This window comes from Anser cygnoides, chromosome 3 (assembly GCF_040182565.1).
Source record: "Anser cygnoides isolate HZ-2024a breed goose chromosome 3, Taihu_goose_T2T_genome, whole genome shotgun sequence".
Lineage (NCBI taxonomy): Eukaryota > Metazoa > Chordata > Aves > Anseriformes > Anatidae > Anser > Anser cygnoides.
In genome coordinates this window covers 88619779-88641381 of record NC_089875.1, presented here as the reverse complement: position 1 = coordinate 88641381, position 21603 = coordinate 88619779, and the positions used below count along the sequence as shown (strand labels likewise).

General features: G+C 46.2%; 2 protein-coding genes across 2 annotated transcripts; both read right to left on the bottom strand.

Moving 5' to 3' along the window:
* Nucleotides 1–1667: 1667 nt before the first annotated feature.
* LOC136790488 (uncharacterized) lies at nucleotides 1668–9743 on the bottom strand. The gene is made up of 9 exons (XM_066994636.1): nucleotides 8695–9743; nucleotides 7498–7782; nucleotides 7153–7309; nucleotides 6394–6551; nucleotides 5400–5531; nucleotides 4929–5036; nucleotides 4656–4728; nucleotides 3882–4015; nucleotides 1668–3576 (listed from the first exon to the last, which is right to left on the bottom strand). Exons 1-9 carry the CDS (start codon nucleotides 8743–8745, stop codon nucleotides 3004–3006), a joined length of 1671 nt encoding a protein of 556 aa, XP_066850737.1. The 5' UTR covers nucleotides 8746–9743; the 3' UTR covers nucleotides 1668–3003.
* On the bottom strand, nucleotides 8859–21023 carry LOC136790269 (uncharacterized). The gene is made up of 10 exons (XM_066993202.1): nucleotides 19972–21023; nucleotides 18778–19062; nucleotides 18433–18589; nucleotides 17674–17831; nucleotides 16680–16811; nucleotides 16209–16316; nucleotides 15936–16008; nucleotides 15162–15295; nucleotides 14496–14856; nucleotides 8859–8938 (listed from the first exon to the last, which is right to left on the bottom strand). Exons 1-10 carry the CDS (start codon nucleotides 20020–20022, stop codon nucleotides 8859–8861), a joined length of 1539 nt encoding a protein of 512 aa, XP_066849303.1. The 5' UTR covers nucleotides 20023–21023.
* Nucleotides 21024–21603: the final 580 nt, after the last annotated feature.

Here is a 21603-nt window from a genome sequence, read left to right as displayed (position 1 = left end):
CTTCGCTAAGTGTGACCTGTTCGTGTTCTGACATGAGAAATTTCAGCCTGAGAGATGCCCTGGGTGACTGCTCACTTAGAAAATTCCCCCTCCCCTTTTTTTTTTGGGGGGGGGGGGGAACACCAAATTTAACATGGTCTCCTGTTCCAAATTGTCTCTTTGATTATCTGCAAAGTCTTGATGTCGGCAGGAGGAGAACAGCTGCATCAGCGTGTGCTGTCAGCCAGGACTCGGGGCTGCAGGGACTTGCTGGGATGCCTCTGCAAGGCATGGCTCACTGGGGTAACCACTGACATGGTTTGCATGAGGCTGTCAGATAACATAACTGCAGTCATTTCTCTCTAAACTGCCTTCACCTCCTCTACTCCCCACCTGTTTCTTTCCTCATGCTGGAGCTCCCTACCAGCAGTGCCACGCTGTTTCTTCTCGCCTGATGGAAGCAATGTTGCAGCAGAGTAGGAAGGCCTCGTATGAAAGGGAGGTGGTCTTACTTCAAAAGTGGTTTCCCTTCCACTCCTCACCCACACATGAGCACTAACATGGATGTACTCAAGTGCTCTGGCCAGCGGCCTGGCACCAAGACACTTGTACCTGGTTGGCCTGGTCAGGGGTCCTTGCGGCAGCCCAGAGCACAAGGCTTGCCTGCTCTGAAGTCCTCCTCGCGTCTGCTGTTGGCTGCTTGGGCTGGGGAGGGTTTGCAAGTGCCTTTCCTGCTCTTACTGCTTCTCCTCTGAGAGTCATTAGGGTTTTCTCACTGTCCATTCTCATCTCCTCTGAGCTGCCAAGTGCTCCAAGCTGATCTTTATCTTCCCACCATCACCCCTTAGTGGCTTACATTTTTCTTTTACCCTGGGTATCGGCTGCCCCCGGTATTCCAAGCAACCACAAAAAGCTGCACGTTGCTCTGAGAGGATCTTGAATTCTCGTGAAACTAAACCCTGAACTGCCTGTGTGAACCAAGCACCAAGCCCTGGCAATAATTCTTATTTAGCCAGCAATCATTACTTTGTTTGCTTGGTACCCATTTTTCTTTGTCTCATAAACTATCTTCTAGAATAACAGCAATGATGTCCAGGTTTTAGTGAAAATTTTGCCTCAGCGTGCTCTCTAATCCTGTTGGCTTCACAGCACCCATGTGAACACCCTGAGAAAATGAGAGGTACAGAAGGTCTTCTCTGAGTCCCACCGGCTGCTGACAGAATTTAGACCAGAAGTGTCCATATTCTCACTCATAGCATGGCACCACTCCACTCCCATGTGCGTATAGGCATCCTCTATCCAAATCTCAGATATTTGAATGCAAAGGCTTTCAACTAATGATCAGTCCTGGAATGAACTGCAAGATGGATTTTTTTTTTTTTTCTGTCAAGGAAATGCACAAACCTCGGATGAAAGTCTTCTTCTTAAGAATACTCTAATGTCTTCAGAAAAAAATGAAATAAAATAAAATAAAATAAAATAAAATAAAATAAAATAAAATAAAATTAAAATAAAATAAAATAAAATAAAATGAAATAAAATAAAATAAAATAAAATAAAATAAAATAAAATAAAATAAAATAAAATAAAATAAAATAAAATAAAATAAAATAAAATAAAATAAAATAAAATAAAATAAAATATATTGTCTTGGAGTTTGTTTGCTTCCAGTGAATACACTGTATATGCTGTCACAGGATGCAGTTTTGCTTTAGTTGTTAAGCATCCTCGTGACACTACGCCTTCAATCCAGGGGAAAAAAGCACGAGTAACATTTACAACATTCACTGAAAATATTTAATTCAATGCTATATTGATATTTCTATCTTCTCCTCAATTATAAGGTACACTCTGAGATCTAGAGTTCATCCAAAACCTAATCCAGTAAATCCTCACTTTAACGAGTGGTAATCACAAAACCTGGGAATAATTGTCCTGATTTTCTGAGGAGCATAGTATTGCGGTGCGTACTGAATTCAAAGTAAGATTAATCTTCCTGGGCAGCAGATTGTTGTTATCCTGACATAATGGCAGCCCATATATAAGACCTGCAGATTGGTACTTTGGAGATCCAGAGCTCTTCCCCTGACTGTGATTTTTACAGTTTTTCTTTTCAGACATGCCTTTGCCAAAGAAAGATGCTAGAAGACTGCTGAGACGCCTAGGAATCACCGAATCACTGAATGTTAGGGATTGGAAGGGACCTTGGAAGATCGTCTGGTCCAATGCCCCTGCCGGAGCAGGAGCAGCTAGATCAGGTCACACAGGATCGCGTCCAGGCAGGTTTTGAGTGTCTCTGGAGAAGGAAACTCCACAACCCTCCTTTGGGTAGCCTGTTCTCGTGCTCGGTCACCCTCACCATAAAAAAGTTTTGTCTCACATTTAAGTGGAACCTCCTATGTTCCAGCTTACACCCATTGCCCCTTGTCCTATCATTAGATGTCACCGAGAAGAGCCTAGCTCCGTCCTCCTGACACTCTCCCTTTACATATTTATAAACGTTAATAAGGTCACCTCTGAGTCTCCTCTTCTCTAACTAAAGAGACCCAGCTCCCTCAGCCTTTCCTCGAAAGGGAGATGCTCCACTCCCTTAATCATCCTCGTGGCTCTGTGCTGGACTCTCTCAAGCAGTTCCCTGTCCTTCTTGAACTGGGGGGCCCAGAACTGGACGCAATATTGCAGATGTGGTCTCACTAGGGCAGAGTAGAGGGGGAGGAGAACCTCTCTCGACCTACTAACCACAGCCCTGCTAATACACCCCAGGATGCCATTGGCCTTCTTGGCCACAAGGGCACAGTGCTGGCTCATGGTCAGCCGGCTCTCCACCAGGACGCCCACGTCCCTTTCCCCTTTGCTGCTCTCCAGCAGGGCAGTCCCCAACTTATCCTGGTGTCTGGGGTTGTTCTTGCCCCGATGCAGGGCTCTACACTTGCCCTCGTTATATTTCATGAAGTTTCTCCCCGCCTGATGCTCCAACCTGTTGAGACAGGCAGCAAAAGTTCAGACAAGTCTGTTAGTTTTGAGTCACTTCATCTCTTTATTGTCAACTTGTTGTGCATTACTGCACAACACAGAGACTGTGACGCTTGCGTCTTTGTTCTTCAGGCCGGATTCTGTTGTTTTGAACCCTTGCGCATCCTCCACCAGAAAAGCAGCCCCTTCCTGGTTTGGACGCCTTTGAGAATGGTGTAGGTTCCTGTGGATGTCGTTGATGGCCTTAATTCTGGAAGCCGCACAATTGCTTCTGCTTTTGGGTTGTCTCAGTGGCTCCCTCATCTGCGGCTCCCCAGGCTTAGGGAGCATCTCGTCTGAATAGGTGGCGCCTCTTTGAACCTTTGCATTTTCTTGTGCACATACACTTAGAACTGGCAGCCCAGCAGCTCCTTGGTGACGTGGCCGTCTTACAGAATGTGCATGGCTCTTGATGATTGCATTCATGGCTCTCATTCTGGCAAGAGCAGACGGCATGGTGCTTTTGGGCTGGTGCAGTGCTTCGCTCGGCAGTGCCAGTGGAATTGCCTGGTCCAGATAGCCCTCGACATTTTGACGCTTGTCTTCGTTTTTCCTCAAGTTGAGAATTTCTGTGCATCTGAGGAACTGGTGACAGAAAACATAGCCTTTTAGAGACTGAAAGCAGGGAAAGAAGAGGCTTCCTTCATCAGAGAAGGAAAGGAAAAGCAGAAGCGTGTGAGTTCAACTTTCAGTTGTGTTTGTCATGTAGTAGAAGTACTTGCTGAATTACAGGTTGTACTAAATACCACCTTGTGTGCCCGTCATTGCTAAGCTCCGTATATTCCTACTGCTTTCACAGGTTGCATTTTCAGTTGCAACTACATTGTAAAAATAGAAATTCAGACTGTATTTGACAGACTGATGTCTACTCTTACTATAAAGGCACAGACCTTGCCATCTGGTACAGATGTTGCAGTCTCTCTGTCTATGGGAACAGCGTTTTCCTCTGCTGTCCTTTCCGTCTGATGGTCACAAACCTCTGTGGAAGTGGTTGGGACCTCCACGTCCACAGCTGCATTGCTTACTGCAATGGAAAGAATAATAATTACTGTTATTATTAAAAAAAAAAAAAAAGTAAATGAACAACGGACAATATGAAGAGAAGAAATACATAGGAAATGGATGGAAGAAGTGTTGAGGGACACATTATCTATGGCCTGCTGTTTTGCCGTACCTGAATTGCCTGAATGTCAGGGCTCGCACAGGACTGAGGTCTTTGTGTTAACCAAACGCGTGAATTCTAATACCAGGACTAGACTGCGGAAGCAGCACCTCAGCACCGTGATCGTGCTCTCCAGGCCTGTTCCGCTTGGCTATAAATTGAGCTTTTATCATCCACAGTTTCGGCTATACAGGGGCAAGGGTTTTCGTGTGTCTTCAGACATCTCTTAAAATGCCCCGCTCTTTCCAGCAGCTCAGCACAAATTTGAAGCTACCTCCTTCTGCCAAACTCCTCTCTGTGTACCAGCACGGAAACCTGTTTCTTAGGTCCCACTGAGACCAATGAATGTGCTTAGCTGAGGAAGGAGGCACTGAACAACTTGGAGCAATGTCCTGTATCTGTATCCTAAAAGCAGCCCCACGTTTGTGCCAGTAAAGACGGTTGCCAAGAACTTGGTTTGTCGTGCTCCTTTGGGAGCCATTACTCTCAAGCCACTTCTTACCTGCTTCATCAGTATGCCGGGTGAGTGTAGAAGCCCCGTTTGTCTCTGGAGTCACTTGCTCCCCGAGAGAAACCTGTGCACAAAACCTTCACGTTACTGCGGGATTTAGTGCAACATGGAAGAATACTCCATATTTCGGCTGCTGTCTTTGAAACATCACAGAGAAGTCTGAGTGGGAAGCCCCATTCATTACCACATCCAAACAACCCTGTCTAGGACACTGTTTTAAAACCATACCTGCCAAATGATATAATTGTTAATTGACAAAGTTACCTCTTTGCTTTGAAAGGCTTCTAGTGGGGCTTCTTTGGAGCTCGTCGCACTGCACTCAGCTTCCCTGGTGCTGCTTGATAGTGGGAGCTGAGTGGTACTTGAGGTCTCCTGAAAACAAATACAAAGAATCACATAATTAACAGTAATCTGGATTTGTGTTTCTGCCTGTGAAGGGCTGTCACAAATCAGTTCTATTTTAAGAGGTGTTAAGCCCAAATGGTTCCTTTATGGCAGTGTACCGTGATGATTTAGGGGATTACGAGCACCACAAGGAACCCATGTGATGAGAAGTTTGAACCGTTAAAGTTAGGTGAGGCTCGAGGAGGGCGAGTTGAAAAGAAAATGGGGTGCAAATTTTTCCAGGGACACCGGGAATGGTGAATCCTGGAATCAAGCAAATAATGTTATTTTCCTCTCGAGCTCTTTAACAGGGGAAACCTAATTTGTTAGTATTCAAAATGCCATTGTTACCTCTGCAGCTTTGTGCTGGTGCTGGGAGTGAGCGAAGGTGGTCATTGAAGGGGTCATCTGCCCATTCTCAAAGTGTTTCCTCACTGCAGCCAGGCCGCCGGGCACAGTGCAGGACTTGATTTCCTCTGAGGTCTAGAGTGATCAAATAAGGCCAGGTGTTTTCCATTTGCAGTAAGAACATACCATCCATTTCAACAAGTAAGGGCAAGGTGTTATAGGGTGTAAATGAAGCAGTTCATATGTTCTCAACACAGTTCGGTTGGGTCAGGCTTCCTCCAGTTCTTCCTTTTGGGGAGAGAGAGCTAACAGCACCATTGCTGGCAGTGTTGGGAGGAGGGAATTGGAACCTTCTTGGCCCAAAGAACCGCAGGAATCTGTTCCAAATACACAAGGGCAATTAGGAAATCAAGAAGCCAGTGGGCAGGAATTGCGGTGGTTTGAAAACACCTGGACTCTGAAGGCGAGCGTGGCTGTTGGCTGCTTCCCTCAGGTGGCTTCTGGGCTACCTGAGCACCCATAGCTGAGCTGTTTTATCATGCGGTACTTTCAAAGTCTTCAGTTCGAGCAGCAAGAGCTCTGAAGTCACTGTGCTCCTGAATAGGATTTTATTATTTGGCGATAGAGAATAGTTGTTGTGGTAAGGAAACTGCCTTGTTTTGTCATCATAGGATAACCGTGTTGCTGATCTCTCTCTCACCCATGATCCTCATACATGAAGTTCAGGCAAAGGTGGACTGAAAGGAAGAGCACTTCCATGAAGCAATGGGGATTGTCCAAAAGACCAAAGGCATCTAGCGTGAAAAACCTCATTTGGTAGAGAGAGAGACTGATGGATGACTATGTTTGCTCTGTAGGTTTCCTAATTTGGGATTTAAATTTTGATCCACCCTATGATCCACCTGATAGCTTGCTTGTAGAAATAAAGATGGTTACGATCTGTCCCTGGGCAAAGCAAACGTAGAATTAAGAAGATATTGAGACATTGGTATCTTACATTGGCAAAGCGGTTGCTGTTCTCTGCCTTTGACACCGCAGCCTGATACAGAGCCATTTTGTCTTTCAAGGAGACATTCTCCTGGAATTCCGTCAGTGTATTGCCGGTGTTGGGAGGGCTGTCTTCTGGAAGTCCTCCTACAGCTTTGCAGCCACCCACTGCAACCACAAAGAGACGTCATAGTTGGGGAGAGGGAGATGGGTGCATGTGTTTCAAAGCTTGAAAGAAAAGCAGTAAGCAAAACAAACAGTATTGCCAACATTTTGCCAACTGTGTCGTACTTTTACTTTAGAACACATAAAGTACGGAGCATTTAATTTGTGGAAACCAGAATGCCTTTAACTAATAAAAGTTAACGCATTGTTACCAAAGCAACAAGTTGCTAAATCCAACCTATCTTCACCAAAGAAGAAAATGAAGATACCACTTTTTCGTAATTGATGAATGCTGCCCATAGTTTTGATATCATATTTGTAATCTGGGCTGTCTTCATCAAAAGTTATCTTCTCAAAACATAAGACACCATTCTGTTGTGTTTTGTTCAAAAAGTATTTAATGGGCATCAGGCACTCCTCCGTAATGCAAAAGACAAAATGGAGAAGGCTGGAAAGCTTGTTTTGCATTGAGAAGAACACCACGTTCTCTCCCTGGGCGGCCTGGGGGCTGCCCTGATGAGGTGAGTGTGCTTGCCCCTTGTCACCTCAGAGATGGAGCGCATTGAACTAAAGGGAGAAATCCGATCCAAGTGGTAAGGCTAACCTTCAGTGTTGGTGGTCTGTCCATTGCCTGAGGACATCTTCTCAAAGATTGCCCTCCCCCGTTTCACGCTGGACACTTCCATCAGAGAAATGTCCGTCTGGCTCCCAGGCTGAGTGGCCAGTGCTGGTGGCAGTGAGCTTTTGCCACTTTCCGCTTCCTGTTGGAAGACACGGAGGGGATGTGAGCTAGAAGCTACTGGGAGGAGCCAGGTAGGGCTTTCAGGGGGCAGAAAGGATATGAAGAGGCAGCAGATTGGAAGGGGGTGCTGTTCTGGCAGTAGTGTTCTCCAAGTCCTCAGTGAGAGCGCGGGAATCCTTTTCAGCTGCGGAACCTGCGTGCACTCACCTTCCTGCCACCCAGGGTCTCAAAGTGGCTCTGCAGCTCCTTGACAGAGATGGGGAAGGTCTCAGTCCGGCGAGGGCCACCCAGGGTGACGTCCGCCCTCCCGCTGTCTGCCGCGGCTTCCTCCACGGTGCTGCCTGGGCTGGCTTTCTCTGGTGCCAGGGACCGTGGGGCTGGCAGGCGTTGGAAGGCCAGGCTAGGTGTCAGAGCACTGGCGGACTCCCATCTCTTCATGAGGAGCTTCACAGAGCTCTTCTGCACGGTCAAGTCGGGCAGCTCCATCGCGCCCTGCCAATGCAACGGGTACCTCATGACATAGCTTGTATTTCAGACCAGGGTTTGAGTGGTTTGCAGTATTTCATGGGGGAGGAAGAAGCACAGGAGAAGCGCTAGGTTTCTGCAACCCAAGGGTACTCATGAAGGAAATTCCCCTGGGACATGTGCACTTGTCAGCAAAGAATTTGACTTTAGGCCTCATCCTGACTTTAAGCCACTTTTGCCGCCTGCTCATGGCCGCTTAAATCACTACAGAATGCTGAGGGCAATTCATTCTTAAGTCAAATACTTGGTGAAGACTGCACGTCTGACACTGTCAGGGCCTTGAATCGTTTCCCAGGCTTCGTAGAACCTTCTTAGCCCTTATGAAAATGCAGGAAGAAAATTGGGGGAATACGAAAACCCAAAGAGGTATGGAGCTGGGCTTCAATGGCCTTTAGCATTTCATGCCGCCTTTGCCGACTGTACTTCCTAACTTTTGCTGGCCACTTCTAAAGTTATCATGCTTAAAACGTGCCAGAGGAAGGCACAAACTAAGGGCTTGGCTGCTTTTTGTTCGATGGCCATGCTGGGCAGGAAGGCAGAGGGTTGCGAGAGAGAGAACCAGAAGCTGCTTCAGTTCTTCCCTCTGTCTGGTGACTAATATTCACTGGCCACGGTACTAGAGGATCTCTTCTCCACTAAAGACTCCCTGAAAGTGCACGTGAGAGCTAGAGAGTGCACGCTTCTGACACTGTCACTGGAAGAGCGTGCAGTTTTTCTTCTGCAGGTAAGCAGAGCCACAAGTATCTGAAGCATTTCATTTTTTTTTTTCTTTTGCTCCCTCTCACCCATTTATCACATGAAGAGTATCAGGCTTTGCGCTAGACCACCTACGTCCAAAAAAATGCACAAACTTGTGTATTCGTAAGGAGCTAATCTTACCGCTTGGCTCTTCTCAGTTGAATTTTCCTTTTGTGACTCTGCTGCACACATTGCGTGCCTGTTGAAAGGAAGGCAAATTTAAACATTCTCTTATTCACTGGTCTCATTTGACTAATGAATGTGAAGCTAGATCGACAGTTCACAGTATGCATTGGAGAAAAGCCTCATCCTACCTCGTCCGTCACAATCTCACTTCCAAGAAGTGATGGCCGCAGGAAGAGGCGCCGCCTTTTAACCTGCCTGTCTGCATTGTGAGCACACAGTCAGTCCACAGTGTCCAGGTTACCGTCTCCATGTGTGGGCATACGGAAACCAAGGCAACCAAGCCGGCCTCCTGGCTTTCCTTACCCCAACAGACCCACCAGAGAGTCCTCGGAATCTGCTGAGATTCTGTTGGTGGTGGTGCACAACCTCTCCCAGAAAGAACTTGGTGTCCTTAGGGACAAGTTCTTGGGCAGACCGTTGTGGTAGATAATAAATGCCCTCAAACAGAGAGACCATTGGTTTTTCATTTTTATTCTCCGTTACTCAGCTAACTTCAAATTCTCTCTTAGAGCTAACTGGCAGAATTGTTTGACTAGCTCTGGCATGCCGTGCTTGGTTTTCTTTCATTCACTCATGCTGGTGTTTTTTGTGTGTGTTTTTTTTGATACCTAAGAGAAATATCAAAATGTTGGGTAATTTACCCTTGGGGGTGTTCTCTCTTCCTGTAGTATGGAGGAGACTTCTGACTCTCAGGCTACAGCTCTTTGGCCAACAAAACCTTTGAAGGACTCTCTAGTAAGCCAACCCATTTTATGATGCCACAAAAGTACAAGGGCAGAAGCAGAGAAAGCTAAGGACTGTAGATTTAAAGTAGAGAGTTAACATTTGGCAGTTAGGTACCTTCCTTTGGAAAAGGATCAGGGAGATCAAGGTGACTTAATCAAAAAAGTGATTACTTAGATGAAAATATCAAGGAAAACGCAGATGTCAATACTAAGAAAGGAAAGAAGTCTAATTTAATGGAACAACTCTTTGGAAGTAGCACCAGTACCGTCCTCCTTTCTAGAAGTAAAGATGTGACACCTTTTGACATAGACTGGGAGTTTAGTAATACTCTTCTTGTTGATAAAAACAGTAAAGTCAAAGTAAAAGAAGACAATGATCTTTCCAGTGAAAGAAGAAACCTAAACAGACACAGTCTGCAACGAACTACACTCAAGCCAGGAGTTAAAACCTGCCTTACGCTAGGTCTGGCTGGGATGGAATTAACTTTCCCTGGAGCAGCCCATACAGTGCTGTGTTCTGCAATTGTAGCTCAAAGAGCACTGGTATCACACCAGTGTTTTGTCTATTAGTGAGCAATACTGGCACCGCATCAAGACTCCCTCCAAGCCCCAAGAGCCAGCAGGCTGGGGGTGGGCAAGTGACGGGGAGGGGACATCACCGGTGCAGCTGACCTAAACTGACCAAAGGGATATTCCATGCCATGTGATTTCACACTCAGCAATAAAAGGTGGGAAAGGGGAAGGAGGCGGGGGGGGCTCTTGTTGTGGAAGCGTCTGCCCTCCTGAAAAACCACCACGCATATTGAGGCCCTGCTTCCCAGGACGTGGCTGAACAGCCCCCATTGATGGGAAGTAGAACCACAAAAAGATGAACCACAAAAAATGATGGGAGAAATTCCTGCCTTCTAGCATAGAAAGATTATTATAATTTGATTAATTGCTTTAATGGGATACGCAGGGAGATGGTTCCTGCTGCAGGCCAACTGGTCTTCCACTTCTGGTCCCCAGGAGAGTGGTCATCAAACAAAATTCTCTGAGGATCATCCAACAAAGATGTTCAGATGTCAGGACACACTTGACATAGGAAATAGGAAATTTTAAGAAAAAAGATTTTTTTCTCTTTGCGGAAGTACAGATGAAAAGGTTTTTTTTGGGGGGGGGATCATAGTAGATAATCTGTAACGCAAGAAAAGAGATTTGAGTTGGAGGAGGAGAACTTGGGATGCCCTTCACAACTCTGAAGTGAAGCCTGAAGAAGACTACAGTAGTAAGAACAATGAACTGGGAAATGCTACAAAGGATTGACCATTTTTCTCATATCTGTGGTGTCTTTGCACTAGCTAAGGAGTAAAAAAAAGTGATTTTTCAGAACCCTCATAAACGCTGTGCTTCTAATGATGCTTTGCTTGTTGCATATATATCTAAGGAGGTGAACTGCAAATCTATAATGCTTCCAGAATGGGGCTGCTTGGAGAGGATGTGCTTCAGCTACCTGGTAGCCTCAGGCTCATTGCTGGTGCTGAGGCAGAAGGTCTAATGCAGCCAGCCCAGAGCCCATTAGCTTTGCCAGGGGATCCGAAAGAATATCTGGTCTGGCATGGTAGGAGTAGGAATTCAATCAGGAAAGTGTCTTGCGGCAAGTGGCTACAAGAGCCCCAGCAGGGCTTTCCTGGATACTTGTGCACCAGAGTGCTCAGGGTGAGCCTTTACTATTCAAGAGAATTATAATAAACTCCGCATAGTGCTCTAAAGCCAAGACTAGAAAGAATCAAGCTGCCGATTGCAGGAAGGGAGGTTTTGTTCCCTGAGCTGCACGGCTTCGCTAAGTGTGACCTGTTCGTGTTCTGACATGAGAAATTTCAGCCTGAGAGATGCCCTGGGTGACTGCTCACTTAGAAAATTCCCCCTCCCCTTTTTTTTTTGGGGGGGGGGGAACACCAAATTTAACATGGTCTCCTGTTCCAAATTGTCTCTTTGATTATCTGCAAAGTCTTGATGTCGGCAGGAGGAGAACAGCTGCATCAGCGTGTGCTGTCAGCCAGGACTCGGGGCTGCAGGGACTTGCTGGGATGCCTCTGCAAGGCATGGCTCACTGGGGTAACCACTGACATGGTTTGCATGAGGCTGTCAGATAACATAACTGCAGTCATTTCTCTCTAAACTGCCTTCACCTCCTCTACTCCCCACCTGTTTCTTTCCTCATGCTGGAGCTCCCTACCAGCAGTGCCACGCTGTTTCTTCTCGCCTGATGGAAGCAATGTTGCAGCAGAGTAGGAAGGCCTCGTATGAAAGGGAGGTGGTCTTACTTCAAAAGTGGTTTCCCTTCCACTCCTCACCCACACATGAGCACTAACATGGATGTACTCAAGTGCTCTGGCCAGCGGCCTGGCACCAAGACACTTGTACCTGGTTGGCCTGGTCAGGGGTCCTTGCGGCAGCCCAGAGCACAAGGCTTGCCTGCTCTGAAGTCCTCCTCGCGTCTGCTGTTGGCTGCTTGGGCTGGGGAGGGTTTGCAAGTGCCTTTCCTGCTCTTACTGCTTCTCCTCTGAGAGTCATTAGGGTTTTCTCACTGTCCATTCTCATCTCCTCTGAGCTGCCAAGTGCTCCAAGCTGATCTTTATCTTCCCACCATCACCCCTTAGTGGCTTACATTTTTCTTTTACCCTGGGTATCGGCTGCCCCCGGTATTCCAAGCAACCACAAAAAGCTGCACGTTGCTCTGAGAGGATCTTGAATTCTCGTGAAACTAAACCCTGAACTGCCTGTGTGAACCAAGCACCAAGCCCTGGCAATAATTCTTATTTAGCCAGCAATCATTACTTTGTTTGCTTGGTACCCATTTTTCTTTGTCTCATAAACTATCTTCTAGAATAACAGCAATGATGTCCAGGTTTTAGTGAAAATTTTGCCTCAGCGTGCTCTCTAATCCTGTTGGCTTCACAGCACCCATGTGAACACCCTGAGAAAATGAGAGGTACAGAAGGTCTTCTCTGAGTCCCACCGGCTGCTGACAGAATTTAGACCAGAAGTGTCCATATTCTCACTCATAGCATGGCACCACTCCACTCCCATGTGCGTATAGGCATCCTCTATCCAAATCTCAGATATTTGAATGCAAAGGCTTTCAACTAATGATCAGTCCTGGAATGAACTGCAAGATGGATTTTTTTTTTTTTTCTGTCAAGGAAATGCACAAACCTCGGATGAAAGTCTTCTTCTTAAGAATACTCTAATGTCTTCAGAAAAAAATGAAATAAAATAAAATTAAAATAAAATAAAATAAAATAAAATATAAAATAAAATAAAATAAAATAAATAAAATAAAATAAAATAAAATAAAATAAAATAAAATAAAATAAAATAAAATAAAATAAAATAAAATAAAATAAAATAAAATAAAATAAAATAAAATAAAATAAAATAAAATAAAATAAAATAAATTGTCTTGGAGTTTGTTTGCTTCCAGTGAATACACTGTATATGCTGTCACAGGATGCAGTTTTGCTTTAGTTGTTAAGCATCCTCGTGACACTACGCCTTCAATCCAGGGGAAAAAAGCACGAGTAACATTTACAACATTCACTGAAAATATTTAATTCAATGCTATATTGATATTTCTATCTTCTCCTCAATTATAAGGTACACTCTGAGATCTAGAGTTCATCCAAAACCTAATCCAGTAAATCCTCACTTTAACGAGTGGTAATCACAAAACCTGGGAATAATTGTCCTGATTTTCTGAGGAGCATAGTATTGCGGTGCGTACTGAATTCAAAGTAAGATTAATCTTCCTGGGCAGCAGATTGTTGTTATCCTGACATAATGGCAGCCCATATATAAGACCTGCAGATTGGTACTTTGGAGATCCAGAGCTCTTCCCCTGACTGTGATTTTTACAGTTTTTCTTTTCAGACATGCCTTTGCCAAAGAAAGATGCTAGAAGACTGCTGAGACGCCTAGGAATCACCGAATCACTGAATGTTAGGGATTGGAAGGGACCTTGGAAGATCGTCTGGTCCAATGCCCCTGCCGGAGCAGGAGCAGCTAGATCAGGTCACACAGGATCGCGTCCAAGCAGGTTTTGAGTGTCTCTGGAGAAGGAAACTCCACAACCCTCCTTTGGGTAGCCTGTTCTCGTGCTCGGTCACCCTCACCATAAAAAAGTTTTGTCTCACATTTAAGTGGAACCTCCTATGTTCCAGCTTACACCCATTGCCCCTTGTCCTATCATTAGATGTCACCGAGAAGAGCCTAGCTCCGTCCTCCTGACACTCTCCCTTTACATATTTATAAACGTTAATAAGGTCACCTCTGAGTCTCCTCTTCTCTAACTAAAGAGACCCAGCTCCCTCAGCCTTTCCTCGAAAGGGAGATGCTCCACTCCCTTAATCATCCTCGTGGCTCTGTGCTGGACTCTCTCAAGCAGTTCCCTGTCCTTCTTGAACTGGGGGGCCCAGAACTGGACGCAATATTGCAGATGTGGTCTCACTAGGGCAGAGTAGAGGGGGAGGAGAACCTCTCTCGACCTACTAACCACAGCCCTGCTAATACACCCCAGGATGCCATTGGCCTTCTTGGCCACAAGGGCACAGTGCTGGCTCATGGTCAGCCGGCTCTCCACCAGGACGCCCACGTCCCTTTCCCCTTTGCTGCTCTCCAGCAGGGCAGTCCCCAACTTATCCTGGTGTCTGGGGTTGTTCTTGCCCCGATGCAGGGCTCTACACTTGCCCTCGTTATATTTCATGAAGTTTCTCCCCGCCTGATGCTCCAACCTGTTGAGACAGGCAGCAAAAGTTCAGACAAGTCTGTTAGTTTTGAGTCACTTCATCTCTTTATTGTCAACTTGTTGTGCATTACTGCACAACACAGAGACTGTGACGCTTGCGTCTTTGTTCTTCAGGCCGGATTCTGTTGTTTTGAACCCTTGCGCATCCTCCACCAGAAAAGCAGCCCCTTCCTGGTTTGGACGCCTTTGAGAATGGTGTAGGTTCCTGTGGATGTCGTTGATGGCCTTAATTCTGGAAGCCGCACAATTGCTTCTGCTTTTGGGTTGTCTCAGTGGCTCCCTCATCTGCGGCTCCCCAGGCTTAGGGAGCATCTCGTCTGAATAGGTGGCGCCTCTTTGAACCTTTGCGTTTTCTTGTGCACATACACTTAGAACTGGCAGCCCAGCAGCTCCTTGGTGACGTGGCCGTCTTACAGAATGTGCATGGCTCTTGATGATTGCATTCATGGCTCTCATTCTGGCAAGAGCAGACGGCATGGTGCTTTTGGGCTGGTGCAGTGCTTCGCTCGGCAGTGCCAGTGGAATTGCCTGGTCCAGATAGCCCTCGACATTTTGACGCTTGTCTTCGTTTTTCCTCAAGTTGAGAATTTCTGTGCATCTGAGGAACTGGTGACAGAAAACATAGCCTTTTAGAGACTGAAAGCAGGGAAAGAAGAGGCTTCCTTCATCAGAGAAGGAAAGGAAAAGCAGAAGCGTGTGAGTTCAACTTTCAGTTGTGTTTGTCATGTAGTAGAAGTACTTGCTGAATTACAGGTTGTACTAAATACCACCTTGTGTGCCCGTCATTGCTAAGCTCCGTATATTCCTACTGCTTTCACAGGTTGCATTTTCAATTGCAACTACATTGTAAAAATAGAAATTCAGACTGTATTTGACAGACTGATGTCTACTCTTACTATAAAGGCACAGACCTTGCCATCTGGTACAGATGTTGCAGTCTCTCTGTCTATGGGAACAGCGTTTTCCTCTGCTGTCCTTTCCGTCTGATGGTCACAAACCTCTGTGGAAGTGGTTGGGACCTCCACGTCCACAGCTGCATTGCTTACTGCAATGGAAAGAATAATAATTACTGTTATTATTAAAAAAAAAAAAAAAGTAAATGAACAACGGACAATATGAAGAGAAGAAATACATAGGAAATGGATGGAAGAAGTGTTGAGGGACACGATATCTATGGCCTGCTGTTTTGCCGTACCTGAATTGCCTGAATGTCAGGGCTCGCACAGGACTGAGGTCTTTGTGTTAACCAAACGCGTGAATTCTAATACCAGGACTAGACTGCGGAAGCAGCACCTCAGCACCGTGATCGTGCTCTCCAGGCCTGTTCCGCTTGGCTATAAATTGAGCTTTTATCATCCACAGTTTCGGCTATACAGGGGCAAGGGTTTTCGTGTGTCTTCAGACATCTCTTAAAATGCCCCGCTCTTTCCAGCAGCTCAGCACAAATTTGAAGCTACCTCCTTCTGCCAAACTCCTCTCTGTGTACCAGCACGGAAACCTGTTTCTTAGGTCCCACTGAGACCAATGAATGTGCTTAGCTGAGGAAGGAGGCACTGAACAACTTGGAGCAATGTCCTGTATCTGTATCCTAAAAGCAGCCCCACGTTTGTGCCAGTAAAGACGGTTGCCAAGAACTTGGTTTGTCGTGCTCCTTTGGGAGCCATTACTCTCAAGCCACTTCTTACCTGCTTCATCAGTATGCCGGGTGAGTGTAGAAGCCCCGTTTGTCTCTGGAGTCACTTGCTCCCCGAGAGAAACCTGTGCACAAAACCTTCACGTTACTGCGGGATTTAGTGCAACATGGAAGAATACTCCATATTTCGGCTGCTGTCTTTGAAACATCACAGAGAAGTCTGAGTGGGAAGCCCCATTCATTACCACATCCAAACAACCCTGTCTAGGACACTGTTTTAAAACCATACCTGCCAAATGATATAATTGTTAATTGACAAAGTTACCTCTTTGCTTTGAAAGGCTTCTAGTGGGGCTTCTTTGGAGCTCGTCGCACTGCACTCAGCTTCCCTGGTGCTGCTTGATAGTGGGAGCTGAGTGGTACTTGAGGTCTCCTGAAAACAAATACAAAGAATCACATAATTAACAGTAATCTGGATTTGTGTTTCTGCCTGTGAAGGGCTGTCACAAATCAGTTCTATTTTAAGAGGTGTTAAGCCCAAATGGTTCCTTTATGGCAGTGTACCGTGATGATTTAGGGGATTACGAGCACCACAAGGAACCCATGTGATGAGAAGTTTGAACCGTTAAAGTTAGGTGAGGCTCGAGGAGGGCGAGTTGAAAAGAAAATGGGGTGCAAATTTTTCCAGGGACACCGGGAATGGTGAATCCTGGAATCAAGCAAATAATGTTATTTTCCTCTCGAGCTCTTTAACAGGGGAAACCTAATTTGTTAGTATTCAAAATGCCATTGTTACCTCTGCAGCTTTGTGCTGGTGCTGGGAGTGAGCGAAGGTGGTCATTGAAGGGGTCATCTGCCCATTCTCAAAGTGTTTCCTCACTGCAGCCAGGCCGCCGGGCACAGTGCAGGACTTGATTTCCTCTGAGGTCTAGAGTGATCAAATAAGGCCAGGTGTTTTCCATTTGCAGTAAGAACATACCATCCATTTCAACAAGTAAGGGCAAGGTGTTATAGGGTGTAAATGAAGCAGTTCATATGTTCTCAACACAGTTCGGTTGGGTCAGGCTTCCTCCAGTTCTTCCTTTTGGGGAGAGAGAGCTAACAGCACCATTGCTGGCAGTGTTGGGAGGAGGGAATTGGAACCTTCTTGGCCCAAAGAACCGCAGGAATCTGTTCCAAATACACAAGGGCAATTAGGAAATCAAGAAGCCAGTGGGCAGGAATTGCGGTGGTTTGAAAACACCTGGACTCTGAAGGCGAGCGTGGCTGTTGGCTGCTTCCCTCAGGTGGCTTCTGGGCTACCTGAGCACCCATAGCTGAGCTGTTTTATCATGCGGTACTTTCAAAGTCTTCAGTTCGAGCAGCAAGAGCTCTGAAGTCACTGTGCTCCTGAATAGGATTTTATTATTTGGCGATAGAGAATAGTTGTTGTGGTAAGGAAACTGCCTTGTTTTGTCATCATAGGATAACCGTGTTGCTGATCTCTCTCTCACCCATGATCCTCATACATGAAGTTCAGGCAAAGGTGGACTGAAAGGAAGAGCACTTCCATGAAGCAATGGGGATTGTCCAAAAGACCAAAGGCATCTAGCGTGAAAAACCTCATTTGGTAGAGAGAGAGACTGATGGATGACTATGTTTGCTCTGTAGGTTTCCTAATTTGGGATTTAAATTTTGATCCACCCTATGATCCACCTGATAGCTTGCTTGTAGAAATAAAGATGGTTACGATCTGTCCCTGGGCAAAGCAAACGTAGAATTAAGAAGATATTGAGACATTGGTATCTTACATTGGCAAAGCGGTTGCTGTTCTCTGCCTTTGACACCGCAGCCTGATACAGAGCCATTTTGTCTTTCAAGGAGACATTCTCCTGGAATTCCGTCAGTGTATTGCCGGTGTTGGGAGGGCTGTCTTCTGGAAGTCCTCCTACAGCTTTGCAGCCACCCACTGCAACCACAAAGAGACGTCATAGTTGGGGAGAGGGAGATGGGTGCATGTGTTTCAAAGCTTGAAAGAAAAGCAGTAAGCAAAACAAACAGTATTGCCAACATTTTGCCAACTGTGTCGTACTTTTACTTTAGAACACATAAAGTACGGAGCATTTAATTTGTGGAAACCAGAATGCCTTTAACTAATAAAAGTTAACGCATTGTTACCAAAGCAACAAGTTGCTAAATCCAACCTATCTTCACCAAAGAAGAAAATGAAGATACCACTTTTTCGTAATTGATGAATGCTGCCCATAGTTTTGATATCATATTTGTAATCTGGGCTGTCTTCATCAAAAGTTATCTTCTCAAAACATAAGACACCATTCTGTTGTGTTTTGTTCAAAAAGTATTTAATGGGCATCAGGCACTCCTCCGTAATGCAAAAGACAAAATGGAGAAGGCTGGAAAGCTTGTTTTGCATTGAGAAGAACACCACGTTCTCTCCCTGGGCGGCCTGGGGGCTGCCCTGATGAGGTGAGTGTGCTTGCCCCTTGTCACCTCAGAGATGGAGCGCATTGAACTAAAGGGAGAAATCCGATCCAAGTGGTAAGGCTAACCTTCAGTGTTGGTGGTCTGTCCATTGCCTGAGGACATCTTCTCAAAGATTGCCCTCCCCCGTTTCACGCTGGACACTTCCATCAGAGAAATGTCCGTCTGGCTCCCAGGCTGAGTGGCCAGTGCTGGTGGCAGTGAGCTTTTGCCACTTTCCGCTTCCTGTTGGAAGACACGGAGGGGATGTGAGCTAGAAGCTACTGGGAGGAGCCAGGTAGGGCTTTCAGGGGGCAGAAAGGATATGAAGAGGCAGCAGATTGGAAGGGGGTGCTGTTCTGGCAGTAGTGTTCTCCAAGTCCTCAGTGAGAGCGCGGGAATCCTTTTCAGCTGCGGAACCTGCGTGCACTCACCTTCCTGCCACCCAGGGTCTCAAAGTGGCTCTGCAGCTCCTTGACAGAGATGGGGAAGGTCTCAGTCCGGCGAGGGCCACCCAGGGTGACGTCCGCCCTCCCGCTGTCTGCCGCGGCTTCCTCCACGGTGCTGCCTGGGCTGGCTTTCTCTGGTGCCAGGGACCGTGGGGCTGGCAGGCGTTGGAAGGCCAGGCTAGGTGTCAGAGCACTGGCGGACTCCCATCTCTTCATGAGGAGCTTCACAGAGCTCTTCTGCACGGTCAAGTCGGGCAGCTCCATCGCGCCCTGCCAATGCAACGGGTACCTCATGACATAGCTTGTATTTCAGACCAGGGTTTGAGTGGTTTGCAGTATTTCATGGGGGAGGAAGAAGCACAGGAGAAGCGCTAGGTTTCTGCAACCCAAGGGTACTCATGAAGGAAATTCCCCTGGGACATGTGCACTTGTCAGCAAAGAATTTGACTTTAGGCCTCATCCTGACTTTAAGCCACTTTTGCCGCCTGCTCATGGCCGCTTAAATCACTACAGAATGCTGAGGGCAATTCATTCTTAAGTCAAATACTTGGTGAAGACTGCACGTCTGACACTGTCAGGGCCTTGAATCGTTTCCCAGGCTTCGTAGAACCTTCTTAGCCCTTATGAAAATGCAGGAAGAAAATTGGGGGAATACGAAAACCCAAAGAGGTATGGAGCTGGGCTTCAATGGCCTTTAGCATTTCATGCCGCCTTTGCCGACTGTACTTCCTAACTTTTGCTGGCCACTTCTAAAGTTATCATGCTTAAAACGTGCCAGAGGAAGGCACAAACTAAGGGCTTGGCTGCTTTTTGTTCGATGGCCATGCTGGGCAGGAAGGCAGAGGGTTGCGAGAGAGAGAACCAGAAGCTGCTTCAGTTCTTCCCTCTGTCTGGTGACTAATATTCACTGGCCACGGTACTAGAGGATCTCTTCTCCACTAAAGACTCCCTGAAAGTGCACGTGAGAGCTAGCTGCACGCTTCTGACACTGTCACTGGAAGAGCGTGCAGTTTTTCTTCTGCAGGTAAGCAGAGCCACAAGTATCTGAAGCATTTCATTTTTTTTTTTCTTTTGCTCCCTCTCACCCATTTATCACATGAAGAGTATCAGGCTTTGCGCTAGACCACCTACGTCCAAAAAAATGCACAAACTTGTGTATTCGTAAGGAGCTAATCTTACCGCTTGGCTCTTCTCAGTTGAATTTTCCTTTTGTGACTCTGCTGCACACATTGCGTGCCTGTTGAAAGGAAGGCAAATTTAAACATTCTCTTATTCACTGGTCTCATTTGACTAATGAATGTGAAGCTAGATCGACAGTTCACAGTATGCATTGGAGAAAAGCCTCATCCTACCTCGTCCGTCACAATCTCACTTCCAAGAAGTGATGGCCGCAGGAAGAGGCGCCGCCTTTTAACCTGCCTGTCTGCATTGTGAGCACACAGTCAGTCCACAGTGTCCAGGTTACCGTCTCCATGTGTGGGCATACGGAAACCAAGGCAACCAAGCCGGCCTCCTGGCTTTCCTTACCCCAACAGACCCACCAGAGAGTCCTCGGAATCTGCTGAGATTCTGTTGGTGGTGGTGCACAACCTCTCCCAGAAAGAACTTGGTGTCCTTAGGGACAAGTTCTTGGGCAGACCGTTGTGGTAGATAATAAATGCCCTCAAACAGAGAGACCATTGGTTTTTCATTTTTATTCTCCGTTACTCAGCTAACTTCAAATTCTCTCTTAGAGCTAACTGGCAGAATTGTTTGACTAGCTCTGGCATGCCGTGCTTGGTTTTCTTTCATTCACTCATGCTGGTGTTTTTTGTGTGTGTTTTTTTTGATACCTAAGAGAAATATCAAAATGTTGGGTAATTTACCCTTGGGGGTGTTCTCTCTTCCTGTAGTATGGAGGAGACTTCTGACTCTCAGGCTACAGCTCTTTGGCCAACAAAACCTTTGAAGGACTCTCTAGTAAGCCAACCCATTTTATGATGCCACAAAAGTACAAGGGCAGAAGCAGAGAAAGCTAAGGACTGTAGATTTAAAGTAGAGAGTTAACATTTGGCAGTTAGGTACCTTCCTTTGGAAAAGGATCAGGGAGATCAAGGTGACTTAATCAAAAAAGTGATTACTTAGATGAAAATATCAAGGAAAACGCAGATGTCAATACTAAGAAAGGAAAGAAGTCTAATTTAATGGAACAACTCTTTGGAAGTAGCACCAGTACCGTCCTCCTTTCTAGAAGTAAAGATGTGACACCTTTTGACATAGACTGGGAGTTTAGTAATACTCTTCTTGTTGATAAAAACAGTAAAGTCAAAGTAAAAGAAGACAATGATCTTTCCAGTGAAAGAAGAAACCTAAACAGACACAGTCTGCAACGAACTACACTCAAGCCAGGAGTTAAAACCTGCCTTACGCTAGGTCTGGCTGGGATGGAATTAACTTTCCCTGGAGCAGCCCATACAGTGCTGTGTTCTGCAATTGTAGCTCAAAGAGCACTGGTATCACACCAGTGTTTTGTCTATTAGTGAGCAATACTGGCACCGCATCAAGACTCCCTCCAAGCCCCAAGAGCCAGCAGGCTGGGGGTGGGCAAGTGACGGGGAGGGGACATCACCGGTGCAGCTGACCTAAACTGACCAAAGGGATATTCCATGCCATGTGATTTCACACTCAGCAATAAAAGGTGGGAAAGGGGAAGGAGGCGGGGGGGGCTCTTGTTGTGGAAGCGTCTGCCCTCCTGAAAAACCACCACGCATATTGAGGCCCTGCTTCCCAGGACGTGGCTGAACAGCCCCCATTGATGGGAAGTAGAACCAC

Bases quoted from the DNA above. Each gene is read 5' to 3' on its own strand.
- LOC136790269 (XM_066993202.1), bottom strand. From the start codon at position 20,022: ATGTGTGCAGCAGAGTCACAAAAGGAAAATTCAACTGAGAAGAGCCAA. The intron at 18,590-18,777 runs GTGAGTGCACGC...GTCTTCCAACAG, and splicing joins AGACCCTGGGTGGCAGGAAG to GAAGCGGAAAGTGGCAAAAG. The intron at 14,857-15,161 runs GTCTGTGCCTTT...TTCTGTCACCAG, and splicing joins CATCTGTACCAGATGGCAAG to TTCCTCAGATGCACAGAAAT.
- LOC136790488 (XM_066994636.1), bottom strand. From the start codon at position 8,745: ATGTGTGCAGCAGAGTCACAAAAGGAAAATTCAACTGAGAAGAGCCAA. The intron at 7,783-8,694 runs GTAAGATTAGCT...TTGCATTGGCAG, and splicing joins CAACTGAGAAGAGCCAAGCG to GGCGCGATGGAGCTGCCCGA. The intron at 6,552-7,152 runs GTTAGCCTTACC...TTGTGGTTGCAG, and splicing joins ACAGACCACCAACACTGAAG to TGGGTGGCTGCAAAGCTGTA.